The following is a 21,648-nucleotide window of genomic DNA, read 5'->3' on the forward strand; positions in this document are numbered from 1 at the left end:
GGACCGCCCTTTACAGGCTCCACCTGCGGCTGCACCCCCGGCGCAGCCTGACGTATCTTCCACTTCATTTTCAGTTCCGAAGATTCCGGCTCCAAGGCCCTACGCAGGGGATCCACACACCTGTCGTGGCTTTCTCAACCAGTGCGAGATCCAGTTCGAGATGGCTCCCCAGCTGTATGCTACTGGCCGGAAAAAGGTAGCCTACGTATATAGTCTGCTCACAGGTAATGCACTGGCATGGGCTTCTCCGATCTGGGAACTACGCCCTGATATTACCCGCGATTACGCGGCCTTCAGACGGGACTTTCGACAGGTTTTTGATATCCCCGCACGTCAAGAGACTGCTTCTGATACCCTGCTAGAGCTTACACAGGGACGTCGGCCTGTGGGTCAATACGCCTTGGAATTCAGAACCGTAGCAGCTGAGACTCATTGGGGTCAGGAGGCTTTAGTCGCCGCCTTCTGGAAAGGTCTATCGGAGTCTCTGAAGGATGAACTTGCTTCCCACACCAGGCCAGTGTTACTGGAGGATCTCATCACCCTGGCTACTCGTATGGATCAGCGCCTTCAGGTACGCCGCGCTCAGCGTCAGCTTCCCCGGGCTACGCCTTTCCGTACTTCCTTTTCCAGGTTCTCTACTAACCAGAGACCCGTCGTATCCCCGTTACCGGCGCTGGAGGCTCCAGAGCCGATGCAACTTGGAGTTCAGCAACCTCGGGTACCGTCACGACAACTTCGCTCTACTGGGGAATCGTGCCATCATTGCGGAGCTTCTGAGCAGCGTACCCGTAACCATCCTCCATCTCCGGGAAACGACTAAGCCCAGTGAGTACGAAGGGGCGCTCTCTGGGTACTGAATCTCCTTGTCCCCCTCCAAGAAGGGAACTTCCCAAAAGATTGACTATTCCCGTCTCCCTTTCAGGACCGACTTTCCGCACCTCCACTGCTGCATTTATCGATTCCGGCGCAGGAGGGAATTTCATAGATCAAACCTTTTCTGAGCAAAATCAAATTCCGCTTTCCAGGAAGGAATCTCCCGTTGCCTTGGTCGGGATTGATAATCGACCTCTCACCCCGGCTTATATCTCCTTAGAGACCGGACCTATCACCCTTTCTACTCATTCTCACAAAGAGACTCTGGGTTTTGATGTTATTCATGCCCCAGGAACACCTATCACGCTTGGCTTGCCCTGGTTACAGAAGCATAATCCACTCATCGATTGGGTGTCTCCTAACCCTATTAACTGGAGGTCAAGGTCAGAGAAACATTTTCCCTCTATCAAGCAACCATCCTTTCTATTAGCCAATACATCAAGTTCTCTGAGGGAGTTGCCTTCTCCATACGCCGAATTCTTGGACGTTTTCAGCAAGGCTCAGTCTGAACTTCTACCTCCTCATCGTTCCTACGATTGTCCGATTGATCTGATACCTGGTTATACCTTGCCGAAAGCCAAATCTTATCCTCTCTCGTTGCCCGAGACCAAAGCTATGGACGAATATATTCGTGAGAATCTTAAGCGGGGTTTCATACGTCATTCCAATTCTCCTGCGGGGGCTGGATTCTTCTTTGTCAAAAAGAAAGATGGTACCCTCAGACCATGTATTGATTACCGGGGTCTGAACCATATCACGGTGAAGAATCGTTATCCACTCCCACTCATCTCCGAACTCTTTGATAGACTTCAGGGGGCCAATCTCTTTACTAAACTGGATCTCCGTGGGGCATACAACCTCATCCGCATCCGGGAGGGCGATGAATGGAAGACTGCCTTCAACACCCGTAGCGGACACTACGAATATCTAGTGATGCCCTTCGGGTTATGCAACGCACCGGCAGTTTTTCAGGACTTCATCAATGACATCTTTCGAGACGTTCTTAATATATTTGTCATTGTATACCTGGATGACATCCTTATTTTTTCTCAAAACTTACAGGATCATATCATCCATACGAAGTTTGTGCTTTCACGCCTCCGCGAGAACCGGTTGTTTGCTAAAATGGAGAAATGCATTTTTCATCAGTCTACCACTTCTTTTCTCGGATACATCATCTCCAACAAAGGTTTGGCCATGGACCCAGAGAAGCTAAAGGCCGTCGTGGATTGGCCACAACCCAATTCCCTCAAATCTGTTCAACGGTTTTTGGGTTTTTCTAATTATTACTGGAAGTTTATCCGCAACTTTTCCACCATTGTCGCTCCTATCACGGCACTGACCAAAAAAGGTGCAGACCCTTCATCTTGGTCTCCAGAAGCTGTCACGGCATTCGAGACACTGAAACAAACTTTTGTCTCTGCTCCCATCCTTCGGCACCCTAACACGAATTTCCCCTTCACCTTAGAGGTTGACGCTTCGGACTGTGGGGCTGGGGCGGTTCTGTCGCAGAAATTTTCTTCCCAGGATAAACTTCATCCTTGCGGGTTTTTCTCCAAAAGATTTTCATCGGCAGAAAGGAATTATGACGTGGGCAATAGGGAACTTTTGGCCGTCAAAATGGCTCTTCAAGAATGGAGACATCTTCTGGAGGGGTCAAAAGAGCCATTCACCATCCTTACGGACCATAAGAACTTATTATACATTGAGAATGCTCGTCGCTTAGGTCCTCGCCAAGCTCGCTGGTCGTTATTTTTCTCTAGATTCAATTTTGTTCTCTCATACATTCCCGGCACTAAGAACGTCAAGGCGGATGCTCTCTCCCGGCAATACTCTTCTGAAGAGAGATCAGAGAAAACCACTGAGTCCATCCTCCCTAAACAAAGAATCTTAGCAGCTGTGGCATTCAAGAATCTGGAGAGGATCATCAAATCTCAAGAGAACCTCCCGTCCGGTCTGGTGGTTCCTAAAGACTCTTTGTATGTGGAACCCAAATTTATCCCTGAAATACTGGACTGGGGACACGCCGTCCGTTCGGCAGGGCATCCTGGATTCAAGAAAACCTTGGACCTCATCCGTCGTACCTTTTGGTGGCCCAATATGGCTAAAACCATTCTGGAATTTACACGGTCCTGTCCGGTATGTGCGCGTAACAAGAGTCCTCGTCAGAAACCTCAGGGTCTTCTCTTACCTTTACCTATTCCGGAGCGTCCCTGGTCCCACATTTCGATGGATTTTATTGTGGAGTTGCCTAGGTCGAATGGCATGAATACCATTCTTGTGGTAGTAGATCGGTTTTCCAAGATGGCACACTTTATCCCTCTCAAAGGATTACCCTCCTCACCCGCCCTTGCGGATATTTTTGCCAAAGAGATTTTCCGGATCCATGGGATTCCTACATCCATCGTGTCTGATCGAGGTTCCCAGTTCGTCTCCAAGTTCTGGAGAAATTTCACCAAGAGACTAGGTATCTCGTCTTCCTTTTCTTCGGGATATCACCCTCAATCCAACGGACAGACCGAGAGGGTTAATCAATCCCTCGAGAAATACTTAAGGTGCTTCGTCTCTAATTCTCAGGATGACTGGGCAGAATTACTTATCTGGGCTGAGTACGCATTCAATTCTTCCAGGAATGAGTCCACCCACGAGACTCCCTTCTTTATCAACTACGGATTCCATCCGGCTCGCCTACCTATTACTAAAGAATCCTCTGGGGTACCAGCCGTGGACGAACATATTGCTCTCTTACAAGACTCTTGGTCCAGAATACAATCTGCATTACAAAAAGCATCCTTGACATCTAAAGATCAGGCTGATCGTCACCGTCGTCCGGCACCCGAATACAAACCCGGGGACAAGGTTTGGCTATCTTCCAAGAACATCCGTCTCAAAACGCCTTCCCTCAAATTGGCTCCTAGGTTCCTGGGTCCCTTTTCCATTTTGGAGCAGGTTAATCCGGTTTCTTTTCGACTCCAACTTCCTCAAAGCATGAGAATTCCGAATGTCTTTCACACCTCACTTCTCAAACCTTTTATCTCCAGTAGCCTCTTTCCGGATCACACTTCGAAACCAGATCCTGTGATGGTACAGGGTAACGAAGAGTATGAAATACAGGCTCTACTGGATTCCCGTCTTTCAAGAGGTAAAGTCCACTTCTTGGTCCACTGGAGAGGTTTTGGACCCGAAGAGAGGTCATGGGTACCCCTGAAAGATATTCATGCGCCAGGACTCCTCAAACGCTTTCGTAAGAAGTTTCCATCAAAACCATGGAGGGATCGTCCTGAGGTCGATCCTGAAGGGGGGGGTACTGTGAGGAATCAGGGATCGCGGCGCCCGCGCCCTGGTTCCTCTGCTGATATATTCCCTCCTGCTGCCGTGGCACGCACCTCTCGCCAGCGCCACTCACCTCCGTCGGTGCTGGGGGTTCCCCGTCGTCCTCGGCGTCCTCGGTTTCCAGCAGTACCTCACGCGGCCGCCATGTTGCTCGGGCGCGCGCCTGAACAGCGCGCGCCGGGCGAAGTTAATTTATTCACTGCTCTGGCAGTGAAGACCCGCCCCCAATACAGAAATATGATCTCCTGTCAAGACAAGAGTTCTCACCTGCCTGCCAATCAAGGGAACCTATCCAGGATGGCTCCACGCAGTCCTCCAGGTCTGCCTTCACTTCTGATTGGTCAGCCACACTTTATAATGCCAGTCCTTCCTATCATTCATTGCTCGACATAGTTTTCACTTGGATTACTACTCTGGCGTTTTCTCTCTCATTCACTCAGGTTACGACTTGGCTTGGCGGACGTCTCTCTCTGGCTCTAGACCCCTGCTTGGACAAACGACCTTCCAGTATTCTCCAATCCCAGACCTTGGCTAACGGCAACGACAACGGCATTTCTACACCGGTACCGGCAAGTATTGCAAGCGAAATACACCTGGCCTGGCAACGCCAAAATCACCACACTCCGGACACGCTCCCTTTGCTGCGGGTGCGTGCTTCTATACGTTCCTCACCTCAGTGAAAGGAACGGGTCTGGTCTGCGGGCAGCACCGGCGTAACAATTTCACAGATGTCGTGGATGAATACATGGGATCAATGTATGATTTCAGATGATTCTGACTACTCGTTATATTAGATGATTGTGACGACGAGCAAACAACTATTATAATACATATGTAACAATGCTTTCAATGCTTGTTGCGCAGATTAACAATGAATATATAATGTTATCCGGTTAGGCCTATATTTACTATGCAATTAATTTACATTATGATGCTGCTAAGCACTGAAGTTAGAATTTTTAATGTTTTGTGGTGATTTTCTACTAACATTATATGTCTTGCTGTGTTAAATATGCAACCAACATTCTCACTCCGCAAACACATTTGTCTACTATATTGTATAATGTGACGTGTGACTTGTGAAAGAATGCAAATGCTACATAACAAGTCGTAGACATTGTATCTGAAAGCACACAATAACAATAGGGAGGTCAGATACACTATTTATTCGTTTGAAAAGTTAGTTTTCACCTAAGTTGTAGTGCTAACCTAACATGCATGAGCTATTGAATATTAGTTAAACATCATGAAAATATTAACATTTGTGTGTATATTTTATTTTCATTACTAACTATAGTTTATTGTTTTTAGTAAACGTTCAACACAGACAGAGCGAAGTGAGTCTGATGATACAATCAACATTAGTATGTTAGTTAATATCATTTGACGTTGCAAAACATGCATCACACTAAATGTGCTACACACACAAACACTGCTGCTCAAATGTGTGCGTATGTAAATGTCCACGTAATTGACATTCACATGTTGACATTAGTTGTAAAGGATCATGATAATAATGAATAAGTTACGTGAATGAAATTAAAATTATATTAACAACATTGTCATTGGGTCGAATGAAGTATGAAAAGTTGATAATACAAAGAATTAACATTTTACATGTTATTCACATTTTAACACATGTTACATGTACGTCAAATCAACACACGTGTGACTTACACATACACATGTGACAATGTTGTAATCAACATGAAGATGCATTGATACAAGAACTAATCACATACATTGCTATGTAAATGATGTAGAATACATTGGTGTGTTTACAGGCAAACATGCATTGAGTGTTAAGATCACTCATGTGCATCCGTGGATGTTCTCCTCCATAATAAATATTTGAGCAGGGTTTATCCCCTTCTCTCCACCCACCACTATATTACAGGAATGGAATTTTGAATGTTTGCTACATTAAATGTTATGTAATGTCCCTAATGCTTTTCAAAAACACTGCACATTAACCACCGAGTGTAGCTAAACGCACGTACACTATACATAAACTACATGTTTCAATAGTCACATATTTTTCAGTACGTTGTGTTTAGACATCCTGTAACTATACCTTTATAGAGGTTTGCACATCTTATGACAGATGTGAGTTGAAATACATACTATGAGCAGTCATTGACGTGATATACCTTGAAAAAGAAAACATGAATGAATATAAAACATTGTCGTGACATGTTCATGAAGGTAAGCAACACACCAAAATGTCTATTTTTTGTTATATATGAAACACCATGGACATTTCATTCAATATAATATGAAAAACACACTGGTGTACACATCATTGTGATGCACATGTCACACTGCTAAAATAACATTGTATGTAACCATACTGCACTAACTAATGACTATGCACATAGTAGGTGTATTGTGTATGCATAACCAAAAAGATCATGTACATAAAATAATAATTTTGTACACATTATTTATGCACATACACACAAATACTTTTAATTATAAGAAGGATAATAGAACCTCTGGATGAATGACATACCGGTTGCACATGCATTTGTCCAGACAGCAGAGAAGAGAAAGGTGTGCGACCCATATTCATCTGTTTCCTAAGTGAATGGTATTTGGACAAATGTATTTATCATAACAAAGAATTTATATATGTATGTAGTACTATGACCATGTATGTATTTGCTTACATGAAAAAAATGTGTTTATGACATTCAGACGTGTCTCAACACCACTGGCTGTTTGCTCAGTGTCAGCTGGTAAATGGACGGGATGCTCCTCCTCCAAACCCTGACGTATGTCTGTTTGAACATTATTTCTGAGTGCCACATTGTGCAAAATGCAACATGCAATGATAATATCAGACACTTTATCAGGCTTATATTGAAGTGCCCCACCAGTTCTATCGAGACACCTAAATCTTGTCTTTGGAAGCCCAAATGTCCTCTCTATAACGGATCGCGTCGATATATGGGCAACATTGTACCTCTCCTCTGCTTCACTTTGAGGGTTTGCCACCGGGGTCAACAGCCACGGCCTAATTCCGTATCCTGAGCCACCTATAATCCATGGTGCACACATATGAAACAATTAGTGTTAACATTATAACATACAACATTTATTAGAAAACCAATAGTTAATTTTTATACATCATAATATGTACTCACCCACCAGCCAACCAGGTCCAAAATAGCCTTGTTCGAAAGCATGGAAGACTGATGAGTTTCTCAGGATAGAGGAATCGTGACTGGAACCAGGGAATTTGGCTACCACATGCATAATAATCTTCATCGTGGCATCGCATACCACCTGTACATTCAGGGAATGGTAGTGCTTACGGTTGTGGTAAGCATGTGCACTCTGACTAGGTGGGATCAAAGCAACATGGGTGCAATCGATTGCAACCATCACACATGGTATCCCGGCTATGGTATAAAAGCCATTCCTGACTTCCAGCCACTCTGTGTGCTCTGTAGGAAAATAAATATAATTCCTAGCGCGTCTATTGAGTGCACATAGAAACTGGGTAAAGGCCCGCGAGAATGTAGATTGCGAGACCCCGCCCACTATGCCCACAGTTGTCTGGAATGACGCGGAAGCAAGATAATGTAATGAGCACAGCATTTTAACAAGCCCAGGGACTGGACGACCTCTGGCTGTCACAAAATCTAAATCTCCCCGTATCTCTTCATAAAGAGCTAAGATTGCTGCTGAACTCAAACGATAGCGACTTACAATCTCCTCCTCACTCATCCCATCTAACAGGGTTCTCTCCCTGTACAAATGAGGACGAGGCACAACTTCTCTCCTCTCTCTTCTCCTCTCATCTCCTTGCCCTCTCCCTCTCCTGTCCGCGTGCCTGTCCCTGTCACTGTCCCTGCCACTGTCCCTGCCTCTGTCCCTGTCACTTCGTTGGCCTATGACATCCTCTCCATCAGCAAGCCTCTCGTGCAATAGAATGTTCCTCCGTCTCCTAAACATTCGCATCATTTTGAGGTCTGTAGCTGTGAATGAGCAGGTAATTGCCGTCCTTTAAATACGTATGTGATGATGTCAGGTGACTTGCTAAAATGCAAGGTGTTACATTAACATATCCAAGTAGTTGACTCCCAACCTGTATCCATTTGCTATAACAAGTATTATTTATGTGTATTCAGCAGCCATTCATGATCTTTCACAATGATGTAACGTTAAGCTTTGTACAAGCATTTATTGGAAATTATTTGTGGAATGTGTAATGCATGTACCACTTCTGAACGCAACACTCAGTCATCAAATTAGGATACAACCATGACATTGACGTTGAAAACGTTCGCTGCAACATGTCTAATTTGCCATGTTATTGTCACATGTTCACATCAATTAATTATACTGTGCATATGCATACATTTATGGCATCAGGATAGTTGCTCTTGATTCAGTTTCAAACGTGTAACAATGAGTAACTATTCTAGATGTGTGTATAAGTTAGCATGAAGTGATTGTAATGCATCGTGTACAATGTAAACATGCAATGTGATTGAGTGTCCAATTGCGGACGTCATCAAAAAAGGGAGGACACAAAGTACATGTAAACATGAAAACAAACAGCTACATTTACGTTTGATCATGCATTACACATTGAAAGCATTGTGTAATTTATAGCAACATTACTATACGCTGGATCTGTTAGATGTGTGAAATGTGTTACATATATAATAAATTGAAGCACACTTCAGTAACATGTTGGATATGATGTGAGCTGCTCCTTTAAGAGTTGAGTATAGGATTTTCCCTTGACACATCATAACATGATGAGTAATGTGACACGCAAATGATGATAACATATAAAAGTACGATGTTATGCAAATAATAAACGTAAGGGGTGACACGATGAAATGAATGACCTCCACACTGTAATGCTAAGCACATTGGTATTGTGAGCAATAAAACGTAAACACTACTATAATGTTATAAGTCCCCGCTCCATTGACTCCATTGATGTAGAGATGAGGTTTTCTTTCTAAGTGCCGTTCCGGCAACCTTACCGATGGTTCTCCCCTCCTACTTGCCAACTTTAGTTGGCGGGACCAATTGCCGATGAAATCTCCATTTCTGAGTGCTGATCAGCACCGATAAGCTGATCTGGCCTACTTGAATACAGCCGATTTAAATAAGTGCCGATAAATGCCGAAAAGGGGCTTATCGCCAGGCACATGCCGAAAAACTTTTATCGGGAAGAAAAAATGCCGATTTTGAGCACTTATCGGCGCTTACTGAATCTCAAATCCAATTTTGGCGGAAAAATGTCGAAAAAAACATAGGCCCATAGTGCCTCATGCAGTAAGCGGCGTAAAGGCACTTCTCGCCCGTTTCCCGCCAAACATGCCTACCCCTATTCAGTAAGGGGCGAGAAAGTGGCGAGAATAAAAAAAAACGCTAGTTTTTTTGGCGTTTTTATTTTTCCGCCAGTGGTGAGGCGAGAAGGCACTTTTCGTCTAAAATAGACACGTTTTCCGCCACGCTGTATTCTAGTAGTGGCGAGTAGCTTAGCGCCGCTATTCGCCACTCTAGAATGGCGTTTTTGTGCCGAATCCAGCACGGCAAAAAAAGTTGGCTAGTTGATGGTGAGAGGCTGCTGATGAGCGGCGGATCGGCACTTAGAAAAAATTCTGGCCTTTTTCCTGGCTGGGATTGATGCCGGGGGTCTCCAGAGCTGATACCATTAATACCAGCACCGGAGCCCCCCGGCATTTATCCGAGGCAGGAAAAATGCATTTAAAGCCCACTTCATTACCTTAGCGGCTAACCGCTAAGGCAATGAAGGGGTTAACCCACCGTGCCAGGTTTATTGTGGGTAGCGGGGGTGGGTGAAGGGGGTATTTGGCCCTTGTTGTTTGTTTAGGGCTTGCGGGTGGGTTGCGGGTGCACTTACCCCTTCACGGCCGTAGCAGTTAATAATGCTACGGTCATGAAGGGGTTAAGCCCTCCGCTACCCACCCGCAAGCCCTAAACAACCACCTTTGGGGCTAATACCCCCTTCACCCACCCCCCCTACCCACAATAAAAAAAATACACACAACAGCCCCACACTAAATAAATAAATATATCTAAATAAATATATAAATATATATATATATATATATATATATATATATATATATATATATATATATATACTAGCTGAGAGACCCGGCGTTGCCCGTGAGTGAAATTTCCCGCTAGGAAAAGGTGGGGGGAGGGACAGTGGACAGGAGATGGGGATGGGGGAGGGACAGTGGACAGGAGGAGGGGAGGGACGGGGACAGTGGACAGGAGGGGGGACAGTGGACAGGAGGGGGGGCAGTGGACAGGAGGTGGGTGACAGTGGACAGGAGGGGGGCAGTGGACATGAGGGGGGCGGTGGACAGTGGACAGGAGGGGGGGACAGTGGACAGGAGGGGGGGACAGTGGACAGGAGGGGGGGACAGTGGACAGGAGGGGACGGGGACAGTGGACAGGAGGGGACGGGGACAGTGGACAGGAGGGGACGGGGACAGTGGACAGGAGGGGTCGGGACAGTGGACAGGAGGGGACGGGACAGTGGACAGGAGGGGACGGGACAGTGGACAGGAGGGGACGGGACAGTGGACAGGAGGGGACGGGACAGTGGACAGGAGGGGACGGGACAGTGGACAGGAGGGGACGGGACAGTGGACAGGAGGGGACGGGACAGTGAACAGGAGGGGACGGGACAGTGGACAGGAGGGGATGGGGACAGTGGACAGGAGGGGACGGGGACAGTGGACAAGAGGGGTACAGTGGACAGGAGGGGGACAGTGGACAGGAGGGGGACAGTGGACAGGAGGGGGACAGTGGACAGGAGGGGGACAGTGGACAGGAGGGGGACAGTGGACAGGAGGGGGACAGTGGACAGGAGGGGGAGGGGGACAGTGGACGGGGGGGTTGTGGACAGGAGGGGGGTGACAGTGGACAGGAGGGGGAGGAGAGTGGACAGGAGTGGGGGGAGAGTGGACAGGGGGGGAGTGGACAGGGGGGGAAGAGTGGACAGGGGGGGTGACAGTGGACAGGAGGGGGGTGACAGTGGACAGGAGGGGGGAGAGTGGACAGGAGGGGGGAGAGTGGACAGGAGGGGGGGAGAGTGGACAGGAGGGGGGAGAGTGGACAGGAGGGGGGGAGAGTGGACAGGAGGGGGGGTGAGAGTGGACAGGAGGAGGGGGTGAGTGGACAGGAGGGGGGTAAGAGTGGACAGGAGGGGGGTGAGTGGACAGGAGGGGGGGTGAGAGTGGACAGGAGGGGGGTGAGAGTGGACAGGAGGGGGGGACAGTGGACAGGAGGGGGGGCATTGGACAGGAGGGGGGGGAAAGTGGACAGGAGGGGTGGGACAGTGGACAGAAGGGGTGGGACAGTGGACAGGAGGGGGGATTGGGACAGTGGACAGGAGGGGGGGTGGGACAGTGGACAGGAGGCAGGGGGGGACAGTGGACAGGAGGGGGGACAGTGGACAGGAGGGGGGGTGGGTTTCTTAAAATTTACAGGTCCCTCCTCTCCACTCCCCCTGTATGTTTCTCCGCTCCTGCTCCCCCGCCCCCCCATGCGTAGCTCCAGTCCCCACCCTAGTGTCTGACACACACACAGTGTCCCACACACACACACACACACACACACACACACACACACACACACACACACACACACACACACACACACACACACTGTGTCACACACACACACACACACACACACACACACACACACACACACACACACACACACACACACACACTGTGTCACACACACATACACACACACACACACACACACACACACACACACACACACACACACACTGTGTCCCACACACACACACACAGTGTCCCACACACACACACACACACAGTGTCCCACACACACACACTGTGTCACACACACACACACACACACACACACACACACACACACACACACACACACACACACATACACACACAGTGTAACACACACACACACACAGTGTCACACACACACACACACATAGTGTCACACACACACACAGTGTCACACACACACACACACACAGTGTCACACACACACACACATCACCTCTCCTTCCGTCCCTCGCCATCTTAGTTACTCCGCGAGGGAGGAAGGGGGTCCTTCCGTCCGCCGCCATCTTAGGCGCCGCATGGCACGGCAGCGGCAGGCTGCCCTGCCCACTGCCTGTCCCCGCGCCGGGGAGGGAGGTGAGTGGAGCTGGAGAGAGTGTAGCGGGAGGGAGGTCAGTGGAGCAGGAGGTGAGTTGAGCGGGAGGGAGTGGAGCAGGAGGGAGGTGAGTGGGGAGGGAGGTGAGTGGAGTGGGAGGGAGGTGAGTGGAGCGGGAGGGGGGTGAGTGGAGCGGGAGGTGAGTGGAGCAGGAGGGAGTGGAGCGGGAGGGAGGTGAGTGGGGAGGGAGGTGAGTGGAGCGGGAGGTAGGTGGAGGGAGGTGAGTGTGGAGGGAGGTGAGTGGAGCAGGAGGTGAGTGGAGCAGGAGGGAGTGGAGTGGGAGGGAGGTGAGTGGAGCGGGAGGGAGGTGAGTGGGGAGGGGAGTGGAGCGGAAGGGAGGTGAGTGGAGTGGAAGGGAGGTGAGTGGAGCGGGAGGGAGGTGGAGGGAGGTAGGTGGAGCGGGAGGGAGGTGGAGGGAGGTGAGTGGAGCGGGAGGGAGGTGAGTGGAGCGGGAGGTGAGTGGAGCGGGAGGGAGGTGAGTAGGAGAGGGAGGTGAGTGGGGAGGGGAGTGGGGAGGGAGATGAGTGGAGCGGGAGGGAGGTGGAGGGAGGTGAGTGGAGCAGGAGGGAGTGGAGCGGGAGGGAGGTGAGTGGAGCGGAGATGAGAGGAGCGGGAGGGAGGTGAGTGGAGCAGGTGGGAGGCGGGGAGGTGAGTGGAGCACCGGGGAGGGGGGGGGTGAGTGTGATGGGGGGGGGGGAGAGGACAGAGAGAGAGGTGTGTGTGTGTGTGTGTGTGTGTGTGTGTGTGTGTGTGTGTGTGTGTGTGTGTGTGTGTGTGTGTGTGTGTGTGTCGTCACTCCGCCTCAGGCCAATGAGAGGTGCGGGGGCGGGCGGCCCAAGGGACCAATGAGATTTCCCCTAGGGACACAGGAAGATGCAGACAGGCATACAGTGCTTTCACTAATATATAATAAGATATTACCCCAACAACCCCTATACCTCCCTAACATACACATACAGTATATGCACATCAATGATACTATAGGCCGGCGGGGGCCCTCGGGTGTTACCCGCAGGCCTGCAGTAACAATTATGTGGCTTCCCCAATTAATGTCAAAACACATACATACTTATAAATAAATAACAACCCCCCCTAACACATACAGTATAGTAATCGGCACAATTACTATTATCCACAAATGGATAATAGTGAATGTGCCCATTTAAAATACATAAAGAACAATCAATACATTAAATACATATTGCACTCACCCTTGTCCGGCTGCCACGATGAAGGCCATCCTCATTTTCATCACTGTCCATGCCCCCTCCGATGCTGCAAAACAGACACAAGAATGAAAACATCCAATGTAATGTCCCCTAACCCCTTAATCACCATAGCGGTTATTAACCGCTACAGTCATTAAGGGGTTAACCCACCCTCACCCACCACTCGGGATGCCTATATACCCTCCCACACCAACCCCCCACCCGTGAGGCCTAACCACCCTCACCCACTATCCACAAGGGAGGCCTACCCACATACCCTTGGGGCCAATACCCCCTCCTCCCACCCCCAGTACCCACAATAAAAACAATACACTGCCCCACATTAAACATCATTATATTTATTAAATACATTACCCACCCCCTGTGCCCCCCCATAAATACATGATTTATTCTTTTACATACAGGGTTCATACCCCAGCCCCACGCGAGTCCCCGGCGGGCTGGCGGGTCACCTGACAGACCTACAGGTTACCAGCAACTTGTTTCACACAGGTTCTGGAGGCCTGTTGGTGGGTCCCGCCAAGCGCCATGGCCCCCAGGTGGTCTCCTTGGGTCACCGTGGGCCACAATTGGGTCCCCACGGTAGGCCCGCGGATGTCTGGGAGCCCCGGGTCAGACCCACAGGTGTCTGCGGGGCCTCGGGTGGTTCTCACGGGGGTCTGGGGAACTCACGAGTGCTCACTACGGGTCCGCGGTGCCCCCACGGATGTGGGACCACCGCTTCATCCCCACACCTACGGATCCGCGGTGTCCCCACGGATGTGGGACCACCGGTTCTTCCATGCAGACTACGGGTCCGCAGTGCCCCCACAGATGTGGGACCACCGCTTCATCCCCGCAGGTGTCACCCGTGGAACCACCAGCCTGATACCCGTGAGATACCCGAGGAAACCGCAGGTGGTCTCCAGAGGTCTCACGCAGAACCAAGCCTAAATGTAAAAAAAATAAACCTGGCCTATACATTCAATTCATACATTCCCCCCCCCCCCCAACACCTACAGTACAATAATGTGCAAAATAACTATTATCCAGATAGGGATAATAGATTATTTGCCCATTGTTAAACACATTAACTAGCATATTAAAATAAATAATGTACTACTGACCTCATCAATAAGAAGCCCCCGTCGCCAGCAACATCCTTGTCTTTCGTTGCCCACAAAATACATAGCCAATACATTGCGATGACTCCGGCCGAGCGCCAGTGAATTAAATAAATAAATTAATAATTTTTTTAAAAAGTTTAAAAAAAATGGCGGCGATTCCCCGCGGTCCCGGCGCGCATGCGCAGGGCCCGCCCCCCCCCCCCCCCCCCCGCTCCCTCCCCCACCTCCCGCTCCCTCCCCCCCCCCCGCTCCCTCTCCACCCTTCTCCCTCCCCACCCTGCTCGCAACATGGGACGGAGGGGGAAGTAACAGCCAGCTCCCCCCTTCCCCCTGCTCCCAACTTTGGACAGAGGGGGAAGTAACAGCCAGCTCCCCCCCTGCTCCCAACGTGGGACGGAGGGGGAAGTAACAGCCAGCTCCCCCCCCTGCTCCCAACGTGGGACGGAGGGGGAAGTACTAGCCAGCTCCTCCTGCGGCCTGCTTCCCTCCGCGGCCAGCTTCCCGTGTCCCCCCGAGCTCACCTCCCATGCCCCCGCCCCACAAGTTCACCTCCCTTGCCCCCCGAGCCCGCGCCCCCAAGCCCACCTCCCGTCCCGGGCAGCTGCCACAGGGATATTGGGGGCAGGAGGGGAAAGCGTCCGGCGGCAAGCTGCACCCACCGTCAAGGTAAGTCACCGTCACCCACCCAGTCACTGTCACCCACTCACTGTCAAGCACCCAGTCACTGTCACCCAGTCACCCAGTCACTGTCACTCAGTCACTGTCACCCAGTCACTATCACCCAGTCATCCAGTGACTGTCACCCAGTGACTCTCACCCAGTCACTGTCAAGCACCCAGTCACTGTCACCTAGTCACAGTCACCCCGTCACTGTCACACAGTCACCCAGTCACTGTCACCCAGTCACTGTCACCCACCCACCGACATTCACCCACCCACCCACCGACATTCACCCACCCACCGACATTCACCCAACTGTCATTCACCCACTCACCCACCCACCAACCCACTCACCCACCCACTCACCCACCCACCCACTCAGCCACCCACTCGCGCACCCACCCACCCACCCAGTTACTCATTCACCCACCCAGGCAGGTAGTCACATGTCTTTTGTCGAAAATATTAAAAATAAACAGGTTGCATTGTAATGTTTTTTTCTGTATCACAATAAGAAAACAGTTACGTAAAAGTTGCGAGCTAAAAGATATTTTTTCGTGGTAGGTGCACTATGGGTTCGGGGGTGGGGGGGTGCGCTATGGGTTCGGGGGTGGGGGGTGCGCTATGGGTTCGGGGAGGGGCCTCATTTTTCCCGGGCCCCATGATTTCTGTTGGCGGCCCTGTGGGTGACGTGAGGTGCAGGGGGGGAGAGAGTGATGGGAGGTGCAGGGGGGAGGGTGATGGGTGATGGGAAGTGCAGGGGGGTGATTGGAGGTGCAAGGGGGGGTCATTGGAGGTGCATGGGGTGATTTGAGGTGCAATGGGGGGTGTTTTGAGGTGCAAGGGGGGTGATTTGAGGTGCAAGGGGGGAGAGTGATGTGAGGTGCAAGGGGGAGAGTGATGTGAGGTGCAGGGGGGAGAGTGATGTGAGGTGCAGGGGGGGTGTGATGTGTGTGCTGTGCAGGGGGGTATTGTGTGTTTGATGTGGAGGGGGAGTATAATGTGTGTGGGTGAGGGGGAGAGATGGGGGTATGAGAGATAGATGAGGAGTATCACAAAGGTTGATAGTGAGGGGTTCTGGGGGAGATATGAGGATGATGATCAAGGGTGCTGGGGGAGATATGAGGATGATGATGAGGTGTGCTGGGGGAGATATGAGGATGATGATGAAGTGCTGGAGGAGAGATGATGATGATGATGATGATGATGATGATGATGATGATGATGATGATGATGATGATGATGATGATGATGATGATGATGACGATGACGATGATGACGATGATGACGATGATGATGATGATGATTTTACCTGTGCGGCCCAATTTTTTTTTCCTTGGAGCAGTTCGGCCCTTCTCACTTTACGAGTTGTGCAGGCCTGATCTAGATGATCTGTGTGTCTCAGTGCGAAGCAATCACCAGTCAAGCAATGAGTATATCTCCTTTACTGGACTCTAAGCTAGAATCTATCCAGAAAACACTAGAAGACATACAAGAACAGATGGGATTGCACAACCAATTACTTCAAGAGCTGGAGCAAAGAACTAGTGATTTTGAGGATAAACTACATATTGTTCAGAAAGATATAGCAATAATGGATAAAAAGATATCCAGTCTAACCGAGCAGCTGGAGGACCGAGAAAATAGACAACGAAGGAACAACCTCAGATTCATAGGAATACCGAGGCGAAATCAGGGAAACAACTATTCACAATCCTCTCACAAACCACAAAGTATTCTAGAGATTCCTACAGGAGAAAAGGGTATTAGAATAGAAAGATGGCACTGCATCAGCCCTCCGAGAAAAGAAGACCTGTGAACTTGTTGGACATATGTCTTTGTTCAACCTCATCTACTATGTAACTATGTAACATCATTGGAAGGTAGTGGCTTCCTATTAGGTCAATACGTGGCAATCCTGATTTATTCCCATAAAGCACCCATAATATGTGATTATTACTGTGAAACAAAATCCAGTGTTAAATAAATTTAAATCCTGAGAACTGCCTAATAGAACAAAACGAGGGCTTCTCTGTATATATTTTTCCTCAATTCCTTGCAAGAGAAAATATAAATGAATAACCAGCAGTGTGCACAGGTAATTACATACAATTGTTCAGTCTTCATGCCCTGTCCCATGCAGCTTATAATCTAATATTGGTAGCTGTTCATTGCCCTCTGAGCTTACATTGGGAATTGAACCAGGATCACCCAAAGGCAGTGAGTTTGCTTGTGGCACTTATTCAATGTGCTGTTTAGCTACTTCCCCATATCAGGGAAGGCTCTTGGTTTATTTTCTAACGAATGGGACTAAGAGGCTTCCCTGACTTGGATAGGTGGACTGCCAACAGCTTTCCTAGGGCCCAGGAAAAAGAGGGTGGACCTGGGAGCAGGGAGGGGGTGCTGAAGAGATGAGGGGGGGGGAGGAACGTAGACCCTCAGTAACTGTGAGATTGGCAGTGGATGGGGCACACGGGCCCGGCAGTAGAGGAGCGCATGAGTCAGCAGTGGAGGTGGCCCGGCCGGACGGCCATTCAGAGAAGTTAGGCCTAACTTCCCAGCTCTCCTGCTTTATCAGTGGTCCTGGTGGCTTACTGAATAGAGTTCTTGATCTACTGTTTCTCTTTTTTCTTTGCAGCTGCAAAAGGTGATTTCAGGGACCGCTGTCTCATACGAGGGTGGCTGCAGTAACACCTGCTCCACAAGCAAAAACTTCTGCTCCAGCACTGGCACCACAAACTGTTTTCAAGAGTGCTGCAATGCCACAGCCACAGCCTGCTGCATGAAGCTGGATGGCCAGGTGTATTCCAACACGGCCGCTCGGGTCAGCAGTGGTTCCATCCTGAAGATTCTTGCATGTGCCGTCATCGTGATTTTCACCTCCCGTTTCTTTTCCTCTCTCCGAGCTTAAACCAGCAATCCTTCCCCCCCCCCCCCCCATCCTCCCCCTTTACCTTATTTAAACCAGAAGGGTGGAGAAGGGGAGCCTCTGGAGCTTTTCCATGCCACTCTGAGCTCCGTGGATGTTGAGATATTGATTTATTGTCCAGGAAAAACAATGTAGCCGCCGGAGCCAGCCTCGTTCTACTGGCCAAAAGAAAGCTGCAATGTCATCAGGAGATGATGTCATGGCTTCCTCTTGGGTGATCACACGGCCTCCTTTGTCTTTCCTTGCACCAGTAGAGCTCGAGGTGACGCTGTTCAGCTCTTTGAATCCCCCGTTCAAATAGGGTAAAAAGAAAATAATTCGATTTTGGGGAAGGGGGGGAGATTACTTCTTTACCACAGTGCTCTAACTTCCTTCTCACACTAAAGCAGGGGCCCCATCCATTCTCTGGAAACAATTGTAAGAGTGAGGTGTGTATTAGCCATTAGGTTGCCCTTTTCGGTGTTCCCTGTATGCCATGAAGGCCGGCACGCCAGGACCCATTATGACCTACAGGGAACGTTGTGCTATTTGTGCTCATTTTCTAGGGCAATGTTGCATTCACTGCTATGATGGAGCCCCCACCACTTCCATTCACGCCTCTGGGGACCGGGGGTGACTATGTGATTCCTACCCCCAGCAATAGCGTGGTCGTGCCTGGTGGAGAAACTCCGTTAAAAAAGTAGCGGGACTGCGCTAGGTTTTAAGAAATTTGGGGAGTTATTTATCAAAATCTCCAAGCTTCAAAACTGGGACAAAAAGTGGTGCATAAAACAGCACCAGATTTATGAAAGAGAATAATTCTCATTGGAAGCACCTGGATTTTTTATGTAAAAAATCTGGGTCAGTTCTTTAGCGCCTGATTTTAAAAAGGGAAATACAATATATTCAGATATGTATAGATGTTAGCAGCAATAGTGGAACTACCGTTAGTTCAGCTGGTTCGGCTGCACCAGCTCCCAGGACCCATAGGGACCCATCCTCTGGAAATTCTGTTCCGGTACTTATTTTAACATCCGGAACAGCGTTCTGGAAGTTCTACATGACCTACCTGTGAAGTGGCGCCACTCTGTGCCCTGCCAGAGGAGACCCACCAAGGCCATCCTAACAGAAGTTAGGCCCCACCGGAAACGAGGCCTGCCTTCGCAATCAGCCGTCTGGTTGGGCAACATCAGGCACCGAGTAAGGATCTGCTCCACAGGTAGGGTCAAGTGGTGGGGAGGTCAGGGAGTGGCCCAACATTGCCTTTTTCCACCCCTAGTTGGCAGGCTCTGGAAACCTGACCTTCTCTTCTTGAAAGTCATTAGGGTCACTCTTGTATGCTATATTTTGAATGAGTTTGCAAATCTTGCAATATACACCTTTTATTCCAAAAAATACTCCGATGTCCGTTGCGGCTGATCTGGCTATTCTCTGAAAAATGTCCCAAACAGTCGCATGGGACAATAAAGAAATATTAGGGTATCATAGATGGGTGTGAAACCCCCCTACTCTAGAGAGTGATATATCATTTTTATTATGTACAAAGATTTAAAAAATTTAAACATAGCTAATATGCAGTTTCTAAAGTTCATTATGGGTTAAGAAGATAGTACTATATAACATAATAAGATAATTAATTGGATGTGTGCTGGTTTAATAAAGCATCACTGGTACTGTAAAGCAAATTGCTGCAAAACAGAGAATGACCGTACACAACGTTACAGTAGTTTAGGTTGAAAAAAAGACATATTGTTTATAGAATTAAACCTTCTGCACATTTCTAGCAGAAAGAGATACGTATACTATATTTATAAATCTACTATGGCTGATGCTTTTTAATACAGAGTAATAACTTTGGCCGTTTTTAGGGGGGGGGAAGCTGCAATATTTTATGGCATTTTAAGTGTAAATATTTTTGGAACATAGGATAAACTGCTGGATAAACACCCTAAATGCTAAGGAGCAGATTCACTAAATGATGCTAAGCTTGTACCAATTCAAATACATTAACTTTAGGGTGTGCTGTACTTTAGCACCATGTCCGGGCCTCAAGTCTCAGACATTTTAGAGATAAATGCACACACAATTTTCAAACTACAATGATGGAATTATTAAGGATTCTTTTTAGTATCAGTCTTCGACTGAGCCTCTGATTGAACCAGTGCTGAAGCAGGGATATCCTCAAAACCTGACATAGTGGTGGCCCTTGAGGACTGGAGTGGCCCACCCCTGACTTAGGCTGCGCTTAGCGTGCCGGCGACAGCAATGCAACGTCGCGGCAAAACAAATGCATTGCCGCCATTGCGTGCGCTTATAGTAAGCGCGGCCCGACAGAGCGACGGATTGGTCGCAATCGCTGGAATTCATCTCTATTTGATTTTCCGCCAACCGTCGCGTCACCGTCGCCGGCACTATAAGCGTAGTCTTAGAGGGTGTTTAGCGTTTATAGTAGGCGTGCGCACGACGGAGCACATGGCGTCGCGCGCGCCTGTCACCTGAGCGATCTGTGCACTCAGATCGCTCGCGTCAGGCAGGCGTGGCGGGCGCGTCACCAGGCTGGTTCAACCTCATTGGCTGAAGCGCTCACGTGATTGCTCTTCATCGCGCCCATGCGCACGATGGCCGGCCCGTATCACTGCTTCACTTTGTTCGCACAGCAAACGAAATCGTACGCGCCGTCGCGCTCACTATAATCGCAGCCTTACGAGGCATGTTTTGAGGCAAATAGAAAATGCAATGCGCTTGTATCAAACTCAGCGACAGACTAGTAAATGCAAAGTTACTTATAACTGTTGCCATATAATGATACTGAATATAGTGAGAGCACAAGGCGTATTATTCAATAGGCTGTGTTGTGAGTGTTAGTAAATCAAACCAAAAATATAGTTGTGTGGTTTTTTTTTTGTTTATTCAATTTTCAGCATTTTATATATTATATCAAGTGTATGTGGACATTTGTATATAACTTACTAATTTATTATTAATACCACAAATAGTCAAGAAATAATAATAATGAATACAGCAATTTATAATGATAACATATATACTGTACATATACACACATTTTATATATACACACATATACATATATACATATATATATATATATATATATATATATATATATATATATATATATATATATATATATATATATATGATTAACATTTTAGATATAGTGACTTACTTAACTTTACATATATATACATATATATATATATATATATATATATATATATATATAAAGGGCAAAATCCTGGAAAGCAATGCAAAATGTGAGATTACTGTGTTCTGTGTTTCCGCTAGTGGGAATTGTGCT

General features: G+C 48.4%; 1 protein-coding gene across 3 annotated transcripts in view; it reads left to right on the top strand.

The window, feature by feature from the left end:
• The window catches only part of LOC142497240 (uncharacterized), a 65,512-nt gene extending 44,165 nt beyond the window's left edge, over nucleotides 1–21,347 (top strand). For all 3 annotated transcript variants that reach the window (XM_075604759.1, XM_075604757.1, XM_075604758.1), the window contains one exon: nucleotides 18,060–21,347. In XM_075604759.1, the coding sequence (XP_075460874.1) occupies nucleotides 18,060–18,332 (273 nt within the window). In that variant the 3' untranslated portion in view covers nucleotides 18,333–21,347. The remainder of the gene's footprint in view (nucleotides 1–18,059) is intronic.
• The last annotated feature ends 301 nt before the right edge of the window (nucleotides 21,348–21,648 follow it).

The sequence above is a fragment of the Ascaphus truei genome, chromosome 6 (assembly GCF_040206685.1).
Source record: "Ascaphus truei isolate aAscTru1 chromosome 6, aAscTru1.hap1, whole genome shotgun sequence".
Taxonomy (NCBI): Eukaryota; Metazoa; Chordata; class Amphibia; order Anura; family Ascaphidae; genus Ascaphus; species Ascaphus truei.